This window comes from Thermobia domestica, chromosome 7, assembly GCF_964235325.1.
Source record: "Thermobia domestica chromosome 7, izTheDome1.hap1.1, whole genome shotgun sequence".
NCBI classification, from domain to species: Eukaryota; Metazoa; Arthropoda; class Insecta; order Zygentoma; family Lepismatidae; genus Thermobia; species Thermobia domestica.
The window spans coordinates 287,261,479-287,281,653 of record NC_137460.1 but is presented as its reverse complement, the minus strand read 5'-3'; the positions used below and the strand labels follow the sequence as shown (position 1 = coordinate 287,281,653).

Below are 20,175 nucleotides of genomic sequence, written 5' to 3'. Positions count from 1 at the left end.
CTTTTACTTGATACGGGAGCAGCTGTTTCTGCTATAGGTTATAATCACCTCTGTTAAAACTCACTTGGATCGAAACTTTGCAAAGTCGTTTCAATAATGCTGACGGATCACCTATTAACACCATGGGGTAAATGTAAGATTACTGTGGAACATAAGAATTACAAGGATTGTTTGTCCTTAATGATAGTCAAACAAGAACCATTCCATTCGATCTTAGGCAGAAGTTGGTTATATGAGTTAGAACCACAGTGAAGGAGTCAACTGAAAAATTTGTTTGGTACTACAGATGATCTAAGAAAGATTGTAAATATATTGCAAGAGCAATTATTGAAGCAATTTGAGGGGATTTTCGAAGGATCTATTGATGTACCAATTAAGGATTTTAAAGTAAACATTCCTGTTAAACAAGATGCCACGCCTGTATTTAGAAAAGCGTATGATATACCGTACGCATTACAAATTCAAGTAAAATAACGAGTTAGATAAATTATGTAAAGCCGCAGTTTTAAGGAAAATTACACAAGCAGATTGGGCTACACCTACAGTAATAGTCAAAGAGAAAAACGGTACTCTAAGATTGTGTTTAGACTTCAAAAGGACCTTTAATTTAGTTACTGAAAAAGAAACGCTAAATTCAAAATGGATATAAAGTTAGCAAGCAAGCTGTGATGCAGTGGTTAAAAGAAATTAATTACACTCTATTGCATACGCCTTTGAAGCTTATGCAAACTCACCGGCTTCTTTGGTATTTTCTTCCAAACCTGCTACTTGGTTCAATGTAAGCACGTCAGTACCGACCAAAGAGAATGAGTGTCTGAATGAAGAAAAACCAGAACCATAATTACAGGAGGGTATAAACGTTTGGGTACGAAATTACAGAACAGACCTTCCTAAATTTATTGGAAAAGTTTAATTAGATACACAGGCAATAACACATTAGAGATACTTGTTAAATGGTTCGATACGTAAATGTCATACGCATCAAGCAAGGATGACAGATCTCGTTTCAAGTCAAAATAAGAGAATGACAGACATGAAAAATATAAAATTATTACAAGAAGATACAGTAATGATGGTACAGGTCATTCTGAGGTGGATAGGAGAGTAAACCATACTTATTTAAAACAAGACGTTTCAGAGAACTTGCAAATGGACAATAATGTTAGAGAAGAAACAGTTATTACTGAAGGTTGGAGAAGGCTACAAAGAAAAGGGAAACCTCTTGACAGATGGGGGTATTAATGAACATTTGTTAGAGAGGAGGAGGATGTTAGAGGCAGAATCTGTTATAAATTAGTGCATATGCCATTGTTATAAAAGAAGAAAATTGGAGAAGAATGCTTAACTTGCTAAAAGTTTGTGAACTATGGTTTTTAGTAGGTAATCGGATCATGGAATGAGATTTATGTTCAGGATACTACCTGCAATAATGATTAATAATTAAATATACAGTAACAATTAAAACGTTGCCTTTAAACGATATTTAGGTTATGAGTTTTTAGCATTGCTCAAGTATAATAATAACAAAGGCAAGTTAAAAAATGTCCACCACTCATATTATTTTCCTTCCGAAAATATGTATATTCTATTTTGTACTAAACATAAAACTAAATAACTAAAGACTATGAACAGAGCAAGTATTAAGTATGGAACCGTTTTTGTTGCATACTTCGCTAGTTCTAGCTTAATATTACTTTCACACAGCTAATATGCTGGATTTGCACTGAATGATTTATAATTCATCCACTCTTTCCACTGAAGAATGACGATGCTTACGTGTTTCTATAATACCAGTGTATTTTACTCACTAACAACGCCATCTACATGCAACAGAATGAAAATAATTTTATGTACATTTTGGTGCCAAGTTACATCAAGGGAGGGATACTTCATGTATACTACGAAAACTTTTTTTTAATGGGTTACTGTTTAAAGAAATAAAACACTGAACAGCAGAAAATAAAATTTACAACATTTTTGACACAAAAACCTAATTTATGGCACGATACTACAACAAATGTTTATAAGAGTTTTTATTCAAAAAAACAGTGTGGACATTTTTTAGTCTTCCCTTGGTGTACAAGGAGTTATAACTGAATTTACTCTTTCTTGACTTTATTATTACATTAAGACTTCAGTATAATCAATTATTTTCTTTCTCCTATTACCTGCCCTTCAAAACACGGGAGCAGAAGAAATGCGCTGATACATTTAGCGCATTAACTTCAAACGCCAGCATTTCGATCATACTAAATTCGAGTTTCTCAACAATCGCCTCACGATATCAGATCAATAATAAAATTCTATTATGAAAACGAGAAACAAACCCTGAACCATTCGCCAACATGCACGTTAATCAACCCGTAATAATGCGTACAAGCAACACCAAGTAGTACAAAGATAGGACTAACAGTACAACACAGAATGTTTGATTTTCCGTCCCTAGTCTAGATTACATGACTACTTTATTAGCAATATGAATTATTATATTTTTAAACAATGTTAACGAAACTACTTCCCATACCGTACCTTTCACGACACGAGAAGGACGAGAGCCACAAATGAATGCTTCCACCAACTTCCAGAGGGTTTCTTCATTGGCGTTTCCTTATCATAGGTATTCTGTAATTATTGGCACGTCATTTGCTGCATACGAGAAGCTTCCATGCTCCAATGGTCTTCCACTAACCTCTTCGTCTTCACGTACGATTTTCCATTTTAATCTTGTCCATTAATTGTAGTCTTCTTCGCCCCCTCCCTCTCTTCCCTGTCACCATACCTTCTAGCAGGTTCCTCATGATACATTTTCTTCTTATTCAATGTTTCTCTTCCTCTTTTTCATAATATCTAAAATTGGTGTTTTCTCCCCTACCATTTCTAACACCCTCTCATTTATTTTCTACTTGACCCAGCTAATTCTCTCTACTCTTCTCCTCACCCACATTTCGAAGGCTTCCAGTCGTAATGCGCATGTTTCTGACCCATACAGTACAAGAGTCCATACGAAGCATTTTATGAGTCTTTTCTTAACTCTTTATTCAAGGTTCTATAAAATAGAATTTTTCCCTTCCAAAGGCTTCTTTCACCTATTTTTGCTTTTATTTTACGTTCACATTTCATATCATTACTAATAATACTACCGAGATATCGAAAACTAGTCACTTGTTCTATTTTCTCTTCCTCTTACTTTTATATTTGACACCGACCCCTTCGTTCCAATCACCATGGCCTTTTGTCTTTCTAACGTTTATTTTCGTTCTTTATTCTTCAGATTCCTACTTCGAGTTTTCTAACATCTTATTGATTTTCTCTTTAGATTCTGCAACAAGCGCTATATCACCTGCAAACCGTATACACCTAGAATCATTCTACCTTCTACTGAAATGCAGTCTTCATTTTGGGGTAGGCTCTTTTTGACTCTCTCTTCTAGATAGATATTAAATAATGTAGGCGAGAGACAGAATCCTGTCGAACTCTCCTTCCAATTGCATTCTCCTCTGCCATTTCCTCACCTATTCTATCACTTACTTGTTGGTTCATATATAAGTTTCTCATGAGTCTTCGATCTTTCTATTCCAAGCCAACTTTCTTTAGCACTTCCAGAAATTGACGATTATGTCAGAATAAAACGAAAGGAACAGTGCAATATCGGCTCTACCCAAATACTGAGAAGAATTAAGGAGCAGAGCTTTTTATCATCTTGTATCACAGAGGGAAAAGTAGATTACCAATGGCAGACACTACTCACGTGGGAGGGAGCACTTTGCTTTCGTCAAGTATCAAGAACTACTGTTTCCCATTACTCTCAGAGAGATTACAATAACATTAATTTGTCAGGTTTCTATTCCAAGGTTAGCGACACGGGTATCACTGATAAGGGAAGATTGGTGGGGCATATCTCCCGCAAATATCTTCTAGAGGCGGTTAAATACATTAAAGCTGAAAATATTTACATAGAAGTAAGGAAATAGGAGCAACATGTGACATACTGTCACAGCATTGATAGTACAGAATTTTTGTTGGGAGGGAACGCACTTTTTACCTCGAGTATACCTAGCTACAAATTTTTTTTTTATACTTTTCGGTCTGTATATTTTAGTTATTTGATTATTATTATTCTCCAAATTAGTATTTATTTAAACTACAAATCGGTAGAGATTATATTTTGAGGAAAAATTACTTTTATTTTACATTAGTATATGATAGTTTTAGAAGCAAACGCATTTATTAGAAAGAATTATGGGTAGTACCGTTTCACTCCTAGTTGAAATTATATATCCGCCATTGGGTAAAATTTTTGGCTTTAAACACTAATCTGAATTTAAAAGAATATTTTAAATCCCCTTCCACTTAGTTTGATATACTTTAATTATGTTAAAATTCAGTTATATTTAGAATTTTAGTAAATATTTATTCGGTTTATTTTCTCAACACCAAGTTCCTTGCTTTGATTGGTACAATTTTATTTGGGGATTATGGGTAATGAAGAGGTTGCTTGCGTATTTTGGCATCGGATTCTGTGGTGATAAGTCAAACTGTTATAGCCGTTCGTCAAACATTAAGTTTTACCTGGATTTTGTGGCTGAGTGAAGGTAAATTGATATTATTTATATAGTTAAAACAGTATAGTTCATCGAGAGAAGCAAATGAATTAATTAATCAGTAATCAAAACAGTATTTTTGAATATCACTACTAAACGATGGATTAGTGACCTGCCATGTTTCGAAAGCAATAGCAGGACAGGACAGGAATTGGAATTAGTGAGAAATAGTGTACAGTTCATTTTATTTCAAAATTTCCTTCTAAATCCTTCCCCAGATTCAATTAATAGCCTGTCCTAAAGTAGGTTCATATGTGTAGTTAATATAATTTGTATTATTTATAACATGGCGGTATCTCTAGTATTTTATCTTGTTAGGTTAATTTCAGTGATTATGTTTGAGTAAATTTAGATAGGGGCTCCCGCTCAAATTTCTAGAATGAATACCATTCCCCACCAAAAAATGGGTTGAATTACCAGTTTATGGGAGACTTCCCTTCAGGAAGGGGATCTCCAAATCATCTTCTGTTTTGTTTTGGTAAAGATGTAGTAATTATAAGTAGGTCCACCAGGACCTATATCAGTTTATCCTTTGAACTCAGAGCCGGTTTAGTGATGATTTATTTGTGGTTTTGGTGTGCATTTAATTTTGAGTAGTATGTGTCGAGTTATATGTATTAGTAAGTGTAATTGTGTAGTGATGTGAATGGTAGTTAATTGTAGTATGTTGATGAGTATGGGATATGAGTGTGCAGGACTGGACAGTGTGTTGTTCATTACCAAATTTTCCATTATAGTTCGTGGACATGAATGTCAAAGCATTTCAGTAATTTTAGCAGCGAATTAATAGACTGAGTACAAGGAGAATTCACATGCGAGTACAGCGCCGTTGTGACCAAATTTCGTACTTCATTAGTGAAATAGGTTCGTCGACATGCGTGGTAAATTAGTTATTATTTAAAATTCTATACCGTTCCTAGCTTAGATAAACCATTTGGTGGCTATATTGGTCCTTGATACAACATTACTGAAGATCTTGACGTTCTATCTAATCAAACAACTGAAACATTAACGTTAATAAACTTCACTTATTTCCTTAAATAGTATTTCAGCCATATAAACTCGTGTTTCAAGTCAGACCATAACATTAATTTTATTTTGATTCGTAACCGCAGAATGAAAGTTCATTGTTGTAGTTTAAGCAAATTGCATTAAATAGAGAATCAGTTTTGATAATTTCTCTTAACTGTGTAAACATATAATTTTCCTGGCTGTGAGGGGAAATGTATTAGGTATTGAAGTTAAATGGTCTTGAATTCATACATGATTTCCGTGTGTTAATCAATATTACGATTTTATTGAATTTTAGTTGAATATAAGTATATTAAATGAATGTGACTGCCTCGAACAGTCAGTAATATGAAGTATAGGGTGCCTATTAGTAAATCGACGACATATTAGTTATGAGTACATATGAATAAGAATGATAAATATGATTATTGATTATAGTGAAGTAAATATTTACGAATAAGAAGGCACTTCGAGAAATATATGTGATGTAATGTTGGATTAGTATTATTATGATTATTTCGGGTATTGATTTTCACACCCGAGTCCTGTATGAAGAGGTTTGTGCAAATACAGAAGGCTACCTTTCTGTCATAGTTTGGGGGAAGATTTGTTTACATTGACATACAACATTGAAAATTTGGTCTGACATTGTAAATAGTATTATATGGTTGAATTACAAAACATTTTTAGAATATTCATGGAATTTATTGACCAGCTGAAAACATAGTTTGATGAACTCCCTGCATTTTGGTTCAGTGTAACTCTGTAATTTAGATTCTTTTTTCCCGTCACTCAACAAGCCTATTTTACTATTGTTTATATTGCTCAAAGAGGAAATAATTTGGATGGTAACAAGAAATTAGATAAAAATAGACAGTAGACTTTCGATATACCGTACCCAGGTGTCAATTTTCCCCCGCCACACATTTTGATTCTCTTTTAGTTTTAAATTAAGTAGTTGTGAAATTTGATAGACACCTCAAGACTGGCACTCTTGCGGATGGGTAGCCACTGGCGTTATTTTGGCTGTTAAAATCGCCAGTACAAAATTAGATTTATTTATTTATTTTTTAATTTTGGTAAATCCCTAATTAGGTTTTCCTATTCTTATCGTAGTTCACTTTAGTTTCCGCTCTGTCTTTTAACCTCTTAGACTTCTAAGGGGTCGGATGATGTTTTTATTTTGAAATTCTAAATTAGAGGCTACACCAACCTTCCGGTGATTCCGGGAACTTCAATGGCGCAGACCGGATACGGTGAGTGGTGGGATTTCCCTAAAGTCTTTGTCTTTCCGAAAATCCCATTGAGGGCACAGACTCGTCTAGTTGTTGAAGATATTTGTTTTTCGGCTATTTACTTGGTAAGCCGAACCCCTTTTGGCATAAAAGAAAATATTTGGTTATAGTATGTTTATACGTAAGTTCGACCACTTATCTTTCGTAGTAGTAGTGTTTTGTCTCCTCTCTTTTCACCTATTCTTTCTTCTACTCCTTTTCTAAAGTTTTTTTTTTAAATTTCAACCTTCCCCCTCCCCCCCCAAGGTTTGAACCTTATAATTTTTCATTGCCTAGTATATGTTTGCATTTCAAATCTAAAAACTGAGCTATCGTAAGACGTAATTCGTGGAGGTAATTCACTAATACATCGTAACAAGGGACCGGGTTTCATCGTGATTTGACCTGCCGCAGAAGCGTCTATGGTTCTTTTGTACTTTTAAATTAATTTTCTTTTTACCTCCGTTTTCTCCAGCCTTGTCTTATTTTTTTTATTTCATACTACAAGATGGATCATCTCGATACCTGTTTTCAGTTAACTTAAATAAATATTCACATAGTAATAGTTTGGGCCCAAAAGAACTTAGTATATCAATGTAGATTTATTACCATTTAAATATATATATATATATATATTGTACTCACATAACTGCCAGAAATAATCAATAATACTTTATTTCTGAAAAGTATATCCTATTCTTTAATATTGTGTATGCGCGGGTATGTATTAAAACATTTATACTTGGTGTCGAATTTTTCTTTCTTTCTTTCATTAATGTAACATGAATGTAATGTACAATGTAATGCAACCGAAGAAAAGTTTATTGATCGGGGTTGTGGATATTACAGAGAATATGAATATTTAATGTATGTTTATTGAATAATATATAATATATATTGAATAATTTATCATACATACTCTAATATATATCTCCATATATATATATATATATATGGAGATATATATTAGAGTATGTATGATGAATTATTAATTATGAACGACGGATGATTATAGTGTAAAAGTAATTTAATATTTGTTGATGAATTAAGTAAATAAATATATATATATATAAAATGTCGTGCCTAACCCCGAACATTAGTTGGTTGCCATAGTAACAAAGATCCAACATACAGTAGTAGTAAGAATACCGCCATTTTCTGTGCATGATTCTGTTTGAATAATTTAATCTCAGTAAGTAAACTAGTGGTTGTTATTATAAATGGCATGTCAGTTTAACTGAAGACAGGCTATCCTCTATTTCTGTGACATCATTTATAAGAAAATTCGTTGCAAATCAAATAACCTTAACCTTATATATATATATATATATATATATATATATATATATATATATATATATATATATATATCCATATTTGAAATATTTTACCTGTCCTGCTATCCTCCAAGCAAGATCAGTGAAGTTCTTACGTTCTCTTCATCAAATAAATAAAATAAAGTGAATTCTTCTTTGGGCTCGGAGTGGAAATGTGTGTGTTCACACATACCATATCGACTATGCGATAACCATAACTATGATCGTATATGACTGAATATGACGAATATGGCTATAGTAAAAAAAAAATATATTGATACGTATTCCTCGTAGAGTGGAAAGTCTCGAACTATATATATTTACCGAGGGTGTTAAAGTGAGCACCCAGAGACTACATAATTAGTGTATCATACAGGGATAAAATTATTGAACGATACCCATAAGGGTAGTAGTTCCCTTTGGTTTTAGTGGAATTAGTATACGCTTAAATTGTGGAATTAGTAAGCATTTCATCAAATGAGAAATGGACTCATGATATTCCAATAAAACTTTAATTTAAATTTATATAAAGTGATCGAGTGAGAAAGGACTTACCTTTATCTAAAATCCAAAGTTTCTTTTGTTTTCATTGATAATTTTTTTTCTCAATCAACGATTCAAACTATGTATGTGAAGCACGTTAAATATGTGATGTGATCTAATTGTACGTTAAATAAACAAACCTAATTTTTTTTCTTTCTTTCTTTTGTTAGATATACATATGTATATGTCGAATGCGTTAGTATGACGACGTATGCTTTATTTTATATATGACCAATTCCATTTCAAATCGTCCAGGCAAACCACAATTGGTCCCCATCATAGTCTCAGATTTCATTTATTTTTTGTATATGGGATCTACATGCAATATTATGAGACCCATATTTTTTCTTTTTGCTGAAAAAAATTTTTCCTTCGATATACAGCCTTCCAAAATGGCTGCCCTCCTCTCGGATTGCTCGAAAAACTGAAACGTTAAAAGTTTTGTTGTAGAGAAACTAATGTACTTAGTAACATAATCTCAATAGAAGGAAGAGTATAAAGTTGTATGTTTCGTTGGAGGGTAAAAATTCGTCTATTGGTCCAATAGGAATCGCGCAATTCACTCGCAATGTTGCCAACTTTGATGAAATTTTTGCTAACTTCAAACATTTTTTTTTTCTGTCCTCACGAGCAATATCAACCATCTGCTTGTAGCATCGAAATCTACTCCATAAGGTCTCTTGAAAATGTAAAGGACTTACGTTTCTGATTATTACATCCCACGTTATAGCATGATGAAAAGCTGAAAATTTCATTAAGACGCCATGTTTGGACGTCATTTTCTCAAAAACCCCACCTTTTAAAAATCTGAATTTTTTACATGTATTGGAAAAGTACCTAAGTATTTAATATCCGTTAACCGTTCATGCGGCTGAAGCCCCTAACATTCGCAATTAATTATTGAAATTTCGATTTTTGTACTTGCAATGTAAATATTTCCTATGGGCATTTAGGTCCTATACACAAGGCGATTTGAAAGGGAGTATGAAAATTTTGAGAGATGAATCCTGACATCAAATCCAGTAAAAAAGTTCCTATAACATGAGTCGAATTCCGCTTCGTTTTCGAGTTACAGGGTTTCCAACTCGGGACCAAAAATCGGCTCGCGACAATGGAAAATAAAATATATATTTCGCGTTAAATCAGAAACTGCGTGCTGAAGTTATGATGAAGTTCAGAAAGTTGATTTGTATCAATATGAAAATTTTTGCGTGCGTTCAATTCGGTTAGCAGTGTTGCCAACTTGTTAGAACTTTTATTTCTTTCCAAATGACACTACGTGGATTTTATTTGATATTTGGTATTCATTAATGATTGCAAACATCACATAAAGCACAATTTTTCCCACATCACCACAGTTTTTGAAAACTTACATGTATTTCATTAAACGGTTTATCTCGTGCGTTATTGATAGTTTGCAACATTAAGTGTGAATTTCACTCGATGTTTGTCAACATTAGTAAAACCAAAATGTCGAATAAAAACTACGTCTGTGTAAGTTGTAATAATAATAATAGTAATAATAATAATAATAATAATAATAATAATAATAATAATAATAATAATAATAATAATAATAAAAAGAAGAAAAATATTCTTTATTATTGCAAAACCTCTCATAACTCCACGCATCAAGTTCGAACTTGTTCAAGAAGTTCTGCTGAAACCACGAAACAGTTTATTACGAGGTTTGGTGTCGTGAACATCGTCCTAGTGTTCTCTGGAACCATGAAAATTGTTTTTGCTGGTAACATGACATTGTAGTGCACTAGTTACAGTGTTTGTGTGAATAACAATGAGGAAGTCCTATTACAATAAGGACCGTATTAAATGTGTTGATGATTCTAAAAGGCATAAGATAATTGTGTACAGAAAGAATTCTTGACAAACATTTTATTTTGTGGTAAAATATATGTATTGCGTACAGCGCGTCTGCCAAAACGTAGTATTAGGAGAGGATTGATTATTTGTGTAAATTGTGCGTTGAATATTTACCGTGAACAACATGAATGTGTGTGAGATATTAGTGACCACGAAAGAGATGTAAATATAAAATTATGCACCAGCAAGATAAAGAATTCGTTCCTCTGAATGTAGATTTTGAAACCATTAACCAGACAGTTAACATGCTAAACATGAATGTGTCTCCATTAAAACGGCCGTTATCGGTGAAACCTAGACTACGGTGAAGAATTCACCTCTCAAAATTTTTCATACTGGCTTTCAAATCGCCTTGTGTACAGAACACAAATAATCATCCTCCCCTAATAGTACGTTTGGGCTGACACGCTGTACGCAATCCATATATTTTACCGCAAGATATTTTTTTTGTCTAGAATTCTTTCTGTGCACAATCCACTTACGGCTTTTAGCATAAGCAACACATTTAATAGGTCCTTACTCTAATAGGACTTCCCCATTGTTATTCACACAAACACTTAACTGGTGCACTACAATGTCATGCTACCAGTAAAAACAATTTTCATGGTTCCAGAGAACACTAGGACGCTGTTCAGGATACCGAATCACACAAACTATCAATAACGCATGTTGGGAAAATTGTGGTGATGTTGGGAAAATTGTGCTTCATGTGACGTTTGCAATCATTAATGAATACCAAATATCAAATAAAGTCCACGTAGTGTCATTTGGAAAGAAATAAAAGTTCTACCAAGTTGGCAACACTACCAACCGAATTGAACGCACGTAAAAATCTTCATATTGATACAAATCAACTTTCTGAACTTCATCATAACTTCAGCACGCAGTTTCTGATTTAACGCGAAATATATATTTTATTTTCCATTGTCGCGAGCCGATTTTTGGTCCCGAGTTGGAAACCCTGTAACTCGAAAACGAAGCGGAATTCGACTCATGTTTATAGGAACTTTTTTACTGGATTTGATGTCAGGATTCATCTCTCAAAATTTTCATACTCCCTTTCAAATCGCCTTGTGTATAGGACCTAAATGCCCATAGGAAATATTTACATTGCAAGTACAAAAATCGAAATTTCAATAATTAATTGCGAATGTTAGAGGCTTCAGCCGCATGAACGGTTAACGGATATTAAATACTTAGGTACTTTTCCAATACATGTAAAAAAAGTTCAGATTTTTAAAAGGTGGGGTTTTTGAGAAAATGACGTCCAAACATAGCGTCTTAATGAAATTTTCAGCTTTTCATCATGCTATAACGTGGGATGTAATAATCAAAAACGTAAGTCCTTTACATTTTCAAGAGACCTTATGGAGTAGATTTCGATGCTACAAGCAGATGGTTGATATTGCTCGTGAGGACAGAAAAAAAAATGTTTGAAGTTAGCAAAAATTTCATCAAAGTTGGCAACATTGCGAGTGAATTGCGCGATTCCTATTGGACCAATAGACGAATTTTTACCCTCCAACGAAACATACAACTTTATACTCTTCCTTCTATTGAGATTATGTTACTAAGTACACTCGTTTCTCTACAATAAAATTTTTAACTTGACATGTTTTTCAATTTTTCGAGCAATCCGAGAGGAGGGCAGCCATTTTGGAAGGCTGTATATCGAAGAAAAAATTTTTTTCAGCAAAAAGAAAAAATATGGGTCTAATAATTTTGTATGTAGTTTCTTATTTTAAAATATAAGTTAAATCTGAGATAGTCATGTGGACCACCCTGGACGATTTGAAATGGAATCACTCATATTAATCGTAATGTTGATATACTAATATATGTGTAGATAGTGCATGTTGCATAATGTTTCATAATAGATATTAATAAATGTATAACCTACTGTAGTTGTTTTGTTTTCTTTGACTACGATATCACTGTCCTGTATGAGTGTGAGTGTGAGTGGGAATCGTATTTAGTGTTAAGTTTAGAATTTAAGACTAATTTGTAGTATTCAAAACAATCATAGTCGTATAAGGTAATTTATGTATGTTAATTTGTTTTGTATAGCATACAATCTAACCTTTAATTAAAGTTAAATCGGCTCTGAGAAACAGTTAAGCCAATAAAATAACTCGATCAACCAAATTGATACGATATACTAAAATAAACGACGATCTCATCATATGTCCAGAATTTTATCTATAAAAGAAAAGACAGTTATTAAATTAAATAAATAATGATATCATATATATATATATATATATTCTTTTTGAATAGCTCAAATGTGCTATCTATCTCCACTGTGATCAACAAATGCTAAATATTAGTTGGATTATTGGCATTACAAAATAATTAACAACTAATTTAATTAAATTTTCTCATCACCAAGGCTGGGTCCGGATAACTCTCTCTTGTGTAGTTACCTGGATCCAGATCTGGGTTGTATGTGGGAACATGTGTCTACTCTAAATCACTTCAAATTGGATTCTCTGTCAGTAGTTCATTAAATTTGTTATTCTTCAACAATTAATATAACCTTTTATCGTTTTTCCGTAATCATTCCGTATTTCTCTCTTTTCATTTTCCTTCCCTATTTCTTTTCTTCTTTTCCTCTTCTCCTCTTTCATTTTCCCTTTCTTCTTCTTTCTTCTTCCTTTATTTTAAAAACTGAAGGCGTGATATTTTATTTATTCTTCGGAAGTCCGATATAAAAAATAAAATTACGGTCAATGAAAAAATCAAGTACAATAAACTAACGCTCATACTTTACGCCATGTTTGTTTTAAAAGGGCGAACCATGAGAGGATGGATCGCCATGATTTCGGTACAAGTTATCACGCCCAACAAACATATGAATGAAATATCTGTTGTTAAGTACCACTAATAAGTTATACCATATTTATATTTGAGTATTTATTTATACATATTGCTGGGTATTACCGGCATCTATGACCGTAAGTCCATCACGTACGAGGAATAATGTTCCTCGGCGAACACACTATCCGAAAAAACGGGAGGAAGGAAACGGCCTAGGGCCTGTATGTTAAGTACCATCCTTGCATTTGAATGGTCTGAATGAGGAAACCCATCTGCCTCACTCAGAATGGTTGACCCGAAAAGCTGTTACACCTTTCCGACCATGTGTCCCCATCAGGAATCAAATCTGGGACAGATTTGAGCATTAATATTTCAGCAGCCGCAAGTTAGTTGGTGTGCAAACTAAAATATAAATAAATAAGAACTTCGGGTGAACAACTAGTACATTTTAAATAAATCCAAGATTTTTAGCTATTTTTTTCCTCTTTAGTGAGATGACATTATTCTTTTCATGTTCCATGTCTTATAAGTACATACCTTTCATGCTAACAATGTATCATATTTCTATAATAACTAATACTTTGAAACTATGAATATAATTCATTATTGGGAAAGAATTCATTAGAAAATTAAGAAAAAATCATAAATAGACAGAAAAGGGAAATGAAATGAAATGAAATCTTTTAAGTTTTACGTCGCACAGTTATGCCGCTAAAGCTAAAGAAGACGGTGATGATGAGAAATGAATGAAATGGTGGAATGAAGAAAACTCCGCACACGGTGTTTGTCCACTACAAAGCAAACTTGCGACGAATTGGGATCAAATCAAGGACCCCATGCACCAGTGCTGAACGCTCTACCACTGAGTTGCCGCGGGCCTCTTTTTTTATATGACACATTTCAATGATTTTATTACACTTGCAAACTACGCCATGTATAAGTGTCGGAAGTCTTACAGAACGGGTTTATCCCTCGGTTCGTCCGTGTCGACAGGTACCGGAACGAAACCGGTTCGAGATGATGTTTCTTGCAATCAATTCAGCATCCAAAGTCTAGTTTAAATCTCCTCCGTTAACGCCCTGCTCAAACCGGAAGTGGCTTAGTAATTTCAGGTTTCAACGTTTATCACCATACAAAGAAAACGGTAACAGCTAGCGTGAATCTTTGTTTTACAACGATTGAGCGTCGACGACAAACACATGAATATCCTCAACACTCTACCAAAACCAGAAGTGGTACCAATTTACTATTATCTTCAGTTTCAATACTGATTTCAGTATAGAAAAAACGGTAAAATATATCAAGAAAGAGATTTTTACAATCGATTCAGTATCTTCAGAATAGGTTTTATCTCCTCCCTTAGCTCTCCATTCAAACTGGAAGTGGTTGAAATAAATGATTTTTAGTTTCAACCTTTTTCGTCAAAGAACAAAAGCAGTAAGGAATAGCAAGTAACGGCTTTTCGATATGAATTCAACATTTGTTGAAGAGCTTCTTTACCCTATGGCAACCAGCACTTACAGATGCACTACTTGAGTATTGAATTCACATAGTTTGGAAGTCTAAGTTTCTCACTGTGAAACGATGCTCACTTGTCAATCGTATGATCTCATTTTCTCTCCAGAATAATATATCAGGAAGAAATATCTAGCATTTTAGGATTGTCTACACATCTTTGCAAATCTAAACATTCCATAAAAGTGGTCAACATTTTACATAAGACGTCCTCGTTATTACAAGGATTAATCTATGAATCTCATTATGACAAAAGAAGAAAAACTAAATTTAGACAAAGGCACTGTGTATAAGAAAGGGATTATATCATTAACAATGAAAACATCTAAATCTCTTGATATGAAAATTTCCAAATATAATTTGGCACCAACATTTTCGGAGTAATCAAGACTGCTAAGTGTTCTATGTCCACACTGAAATTACATTGCCACCTTTGGTTTATTTCTGGCGCTTCAGAAGTTCTGATTTTCAAGTTTTCTACATCTCACAGCTTTATTGTTAATACTTGTTCGCAAAGTGGAAGTTTTTGTTTTCTCTTAACGAAAGAAGTAGCCATTAGCGTAGGAATAGATATTCAGTGTTGGTTTGAGAAAACTTGTCAGGCGATGCTCAGAAAGAAGAGGGGCAGCAGTGGCTCAATGGTAAAACGTTCACATCTGGTGTGGCGTTCTTGGTTCGATCTCGGCCCACGCCAAGTGAACTTTGAAATGAAATCTTTCAGTTTTACGTCCCACCGTTATGCCGGCTGAGCTAAAGGAGACTGTGGTGACGAGAAATAAATGAAATGGAGAAAGTGGGACAATCACGAGAAAAACCACGCAGACGGTGTTTGTCGACCACAAAGTTCACTTAGCGCGAGCTGGGATCGAACCAGAGACACCATGCAACAGAGGTGAAGGCCCTACCACTGAGCCACTGCGGCCCTATCAAGTGAAATTTATAGTGGACAAACACCGTGTGCGTGGGTTTCCCCGGGATTTTCCCGTTTTCTTCAGCCTACACGGCGTAACAGTAGGAGTAAAACTCAAAGATTTCATTTCATTTTTTCCTTAGGAAGAAAAGAGAGGAAAACATTGCATAGGAAAACATTAATAAATTAAAAAAAAAAAAAGTATCAAAAGTAAATAGCCTGTTCATTGTGTGTTAATATGCAAATAATAAAAGTGCGTTAATATGCAAATTGTTGTTAAAATGGTTTGCTATATTACAATCAAAATAACATTCCATTGTAACTTACGCTTTGTAGAATCCTCTACGGAGACTAGAGAAGACAGTGGATTAATACTATTAGTAGAAGTAATTACACTATTATCCTCTTCCAAATTTGAACTTTCATTTACGTGGTCCGTACCGTTCAAAAGTGATAAACTCTTTCTTTCTCTTTTCTTGTCAGGCAACGACAGTTTACAATTCGCTGCATTCACTTCCACTGCTCCATCGTAGGATTTCGGAACATCAATGTCATTCTTGTATGAGCGAACATTTTTTGTGTATTTACTGCATGCTAATTTTATTACACCCCACTTCAAGTAACATTTAGCTTTTTCCTTGTCTCCTGGAACTGGTGCGCCTCTTTTAGTCATTTCGTGTAAAACGAATTCCCATGTTTGCGATTTCGGTTTGTCGCTATGTAAAAGAGTTTGAAATTCCTCCTCTTTCATAATCTCGAACAGAATATCTATATTAGTCTTGCCATTTCTAACTTCTTGTTCCCAAAAGGTTTCCAGGTCACGCTCGGTAGGGCTGGGCTGAGAACAATCTATAAAATAAATAAATAGTAATGACAAGAGTATGCAAAATGAGCTTCCGTTAATATTTTGATATTCATATGTGAAAGTTTTGCTATACCTGTAGTTTCATATCTAGTGGGCAGAAGTTCATGACCTAAAAATATAGATATATGATCTCTAAAACATGGAAAATGACCTTAAAATTGCGAAAATGACAAACTTGGAACTGTAATTTTACAAGAAATCTACTAAAATTCCAAACTGAAATTTCGTGACTTTTCCTTTACCAAACTATAATATTTCTTAACATTCAAAAACTAATAACAGTACCTATATTCTTTAGCATTTATCTTTATCTCACCTCTACTCTCAAAGGCTGTTCCTTGGAGTAATAAAAACGTGGTATGTTCTCACAGTTGAATAAACTAGCTAGACGCGTAGGTGGTTTCGGCGATGCGATGCGATTTTCATCGCCACTGCTCAATGATGCCAGCTAAAGGATAATCTCAAGAGCGAATTTAAATGCGAATTAGGTAGAATCTTCATGTACTGCGATAGAAACGTGCTTTGATTGCGATTTGGTAGCGTCTAAAGCTGACCATAGACATTTTAGACGTTTTATAGAACAAAATTTTCCAGTCTCTACTTATATTCGTACAGATAAAAATAAATAAATAAATAATAATAATGTGATCCAAAAGCTACATTTCGTGATTTTTTTCTTGACTTTCATGACTTTCGTTACCAATAGATACCCTGTTTTAAAAGAATAAAACAACATATCAAATGATGGACATCGTGTTCGTGATACCAGAAAAATAAGTTAGCTTATTTAGTTGAAATATGTAAGTTTAATTTTACATGAAAATAACCTTATGTACTTTTTTCCCACATCTCAGCCTACTATGCAGACATGTGTTCCTATCTCCTGTGCATTACTGCAAAGATAAAGAAGTAATGCCTCCATATAAATCGTACAATTAATGTTTAGAATAGACAAATTGTACACGAAAATTCAGGAAGTGAAAATCAGGGACACATTCGGGGAGGGGAGGGGAGGAGACTTCTTAGACAAGGATTCCTACTGATCTGGACAAATCTGCTTCCCTGACTTTCATGACAGGTATCGGATGAAGTTGACATATAAGTTAGGAATATATAACGGTGAATATTTTATATGAGAAAGTTTATTCAATAGAAACAAATAGTAATCAATTGGTCACACGTACATTCCAGTTACCTCCCTTAAAAATCTGAGCGACGTCCCATACTGTGATCATTAATATCTACCGCAATATTGCTTATTTCGTTTATAATGTCAGCAATTTGTGTTATAATCTTCCTTTGCTTTACGTCTGTTTCTACTATCATACGTCTTTTCTCATTCTCTATTTTTTTTTCCATTTTTTGCAGAAGCTGCTGCTTCTCTCTCTTCCTCTTCTCAACACAGTTTAATTCCTTTTTTTCCCCCTTGATTTCCAGTTTTTTCCTAAGCTTTCCTGACCTGCATCATTTTCCCTGAGTTTTCCCTAACCAGTTGAAACCTGTTTTCACAACACACTTTTATTTCCAGGTTTTCCAGGACGTGTGGAAACCCTGCATATTATGTACAGCAATACTGGAAGGCGCTGGGATAGTTAGTGAACACCAACATACTTCAATGGCCAGCCAACGCTGCTGAAATAAACGCTGATACAGCTTGCGTTATAAGAAACTGGAGCATGGCAAGGTTTCTCAGTTAAGCTTCGGTGGGGAACAACAAGCACATAGGAAACAAAGAAAAAAAGAGCGGACATGGGAGAATAGGAAAAAGCAAATTAAAAAAATATAATAGTGAGAATTAGTAACTAGTCCTCAGAAAACAAAAATGTTAAGACAAATTTAGCACATTGCTAATATGTAGCAATTTAAATCATCACTGGAACTGTCCTTGGCATCACTGGAACTTGGAAAAATACAGGAAATAAAGGACAAGATTAAAATATAGGATATATATAGGACAAATATACATAAATTTCTAAACTATAGGAAAAAATAGGAAAATAGGACAGCTGGGGGGCCTAACTTTCTGATAGCGTTATCTAAGTAACAAATAAATAAATAAATAAATAAATAAATAAACAAATTTTAGGGAAACTAGAAAATCTTTCCCATGTTATTTAAGTATTACATATTCTGTATCCCAAAATGTTGGTACTTCCGGTAGGGCCATAATGACGAGATTTGGCATGCTTGTAGGTTTATGAGGTGCGAGGCCGTAGCCCGAGCTAGCGCGAGGGCCTTGGGGCGAAGCCCCAGCGCTAGCTTTAGGCTAGTTCCCACTGTAGAGGTCCTAGGAAAAATTATTCCCTGACACATAATGAAATTTCTTGACCCTACATATTCCCTGACTTTTCGTAACTGGTAGACACTCTGCAAGATATTGAGGTTTTCATGCACAAAGATGTACACTCATATCCAAAATGAATGTCGCATATCTATACCTGACTTCTTGTAAGAATATAATTTGATAATGATTTTTGCAGGGTACTTTTAATACTGATACTATGTGTATAATCGGGAAATGTACATTTGTGGTAAATTTCATAGGAAAATAATTATAAATACGAACATTATAATGAGTAAAATAAAATGTTGCTAAATGGACAAGAAAATTTTATTTTTGTTTTATTTTTCTTATTTTAGTACTGCGGATTAGCTAACCTATTGTGCACTTTTTGATAAAAGCACCAAATTTGGCACAGAGGTAGACAAATATAATATGAACAAATTTGGATGTGGAGCCATTGGCCAACTGACCCCTGGCGGCCGTGGTAGCCATTTTCCAAAATGGCCGCCAGTGGACACCCGAAAGACAACAGAAATTAGATAAAGTTTGTTGCTGAATGTTTTAGTGAATGTTTATTGAATATTTTGAATAAAAACATGTTGTGTTGTAATATATATATATATATATATATATATATATATATATATATATATATAGGCGCAATACTACAACAGTAATACTTAACCCTTTCATTCCCATTGCATAACTACAGATACAACCACAATTTTGGTACAATTATTGAAAAAAAAATTCCCGGAGTGTCACTTGAGATACGATATTATCGGAGTGTAAATTTTGGTGCTTTCATGAGAAAGTGCATAATATGTTGAAATATCCCGCTAAACTGCCGGACCATTATAAACAATCACTAATTTGAGCTAGTTTTTAAATTTCGAAATATGCTGCTTTTTAACACTAATTTACATATTTACTCATTCTTCCTTCTCTGTTTTCAGAGCAATGTCAAAGTTCTTCAAACTCGTGAAGCCTCGTGGTGAAGAAGCAGAAACAGTACAGTCTACCTCCGGCCGAACAGCAAGAACAGAGACAGACTGGTCAATATGTCAAGAAGTGACGCAAGAGTCGCTAACATATCCATCCAAGAATCCACGTAAAGACAAGGGGAGCAGCTACAGCATTCTTGCAGGATATCTGAAA

At 34.0% G+C, this 20,175-nt stretch overlaps 1 protein-coding gene across 7 annotated transcripts in view; it reads right to left on the bottom strand.

Moving 5' to 3' along the window:
- LOC145691002 (uncharacterized) overlaps positions 1-20,175 on the bottom strand; it is a 143,114-nt gene that overhangs the window by 64,859 nt on the left and 58,080 nt on the right. For all 7 annotated transcript variants that reach the window (XM_081766485.1, XM_081766487.1, XM_081766484.1 and 4 more), the window contains one exon: positions 16,196-16,717. In XM_081766485.1, the coding sequence (XP_081622611.1) occupies positions 16,196-16,717 (522 nt within the window). The remainder of the gene's footprint in view (positions 1-16,195; positions 16,718-20,175) is intronic.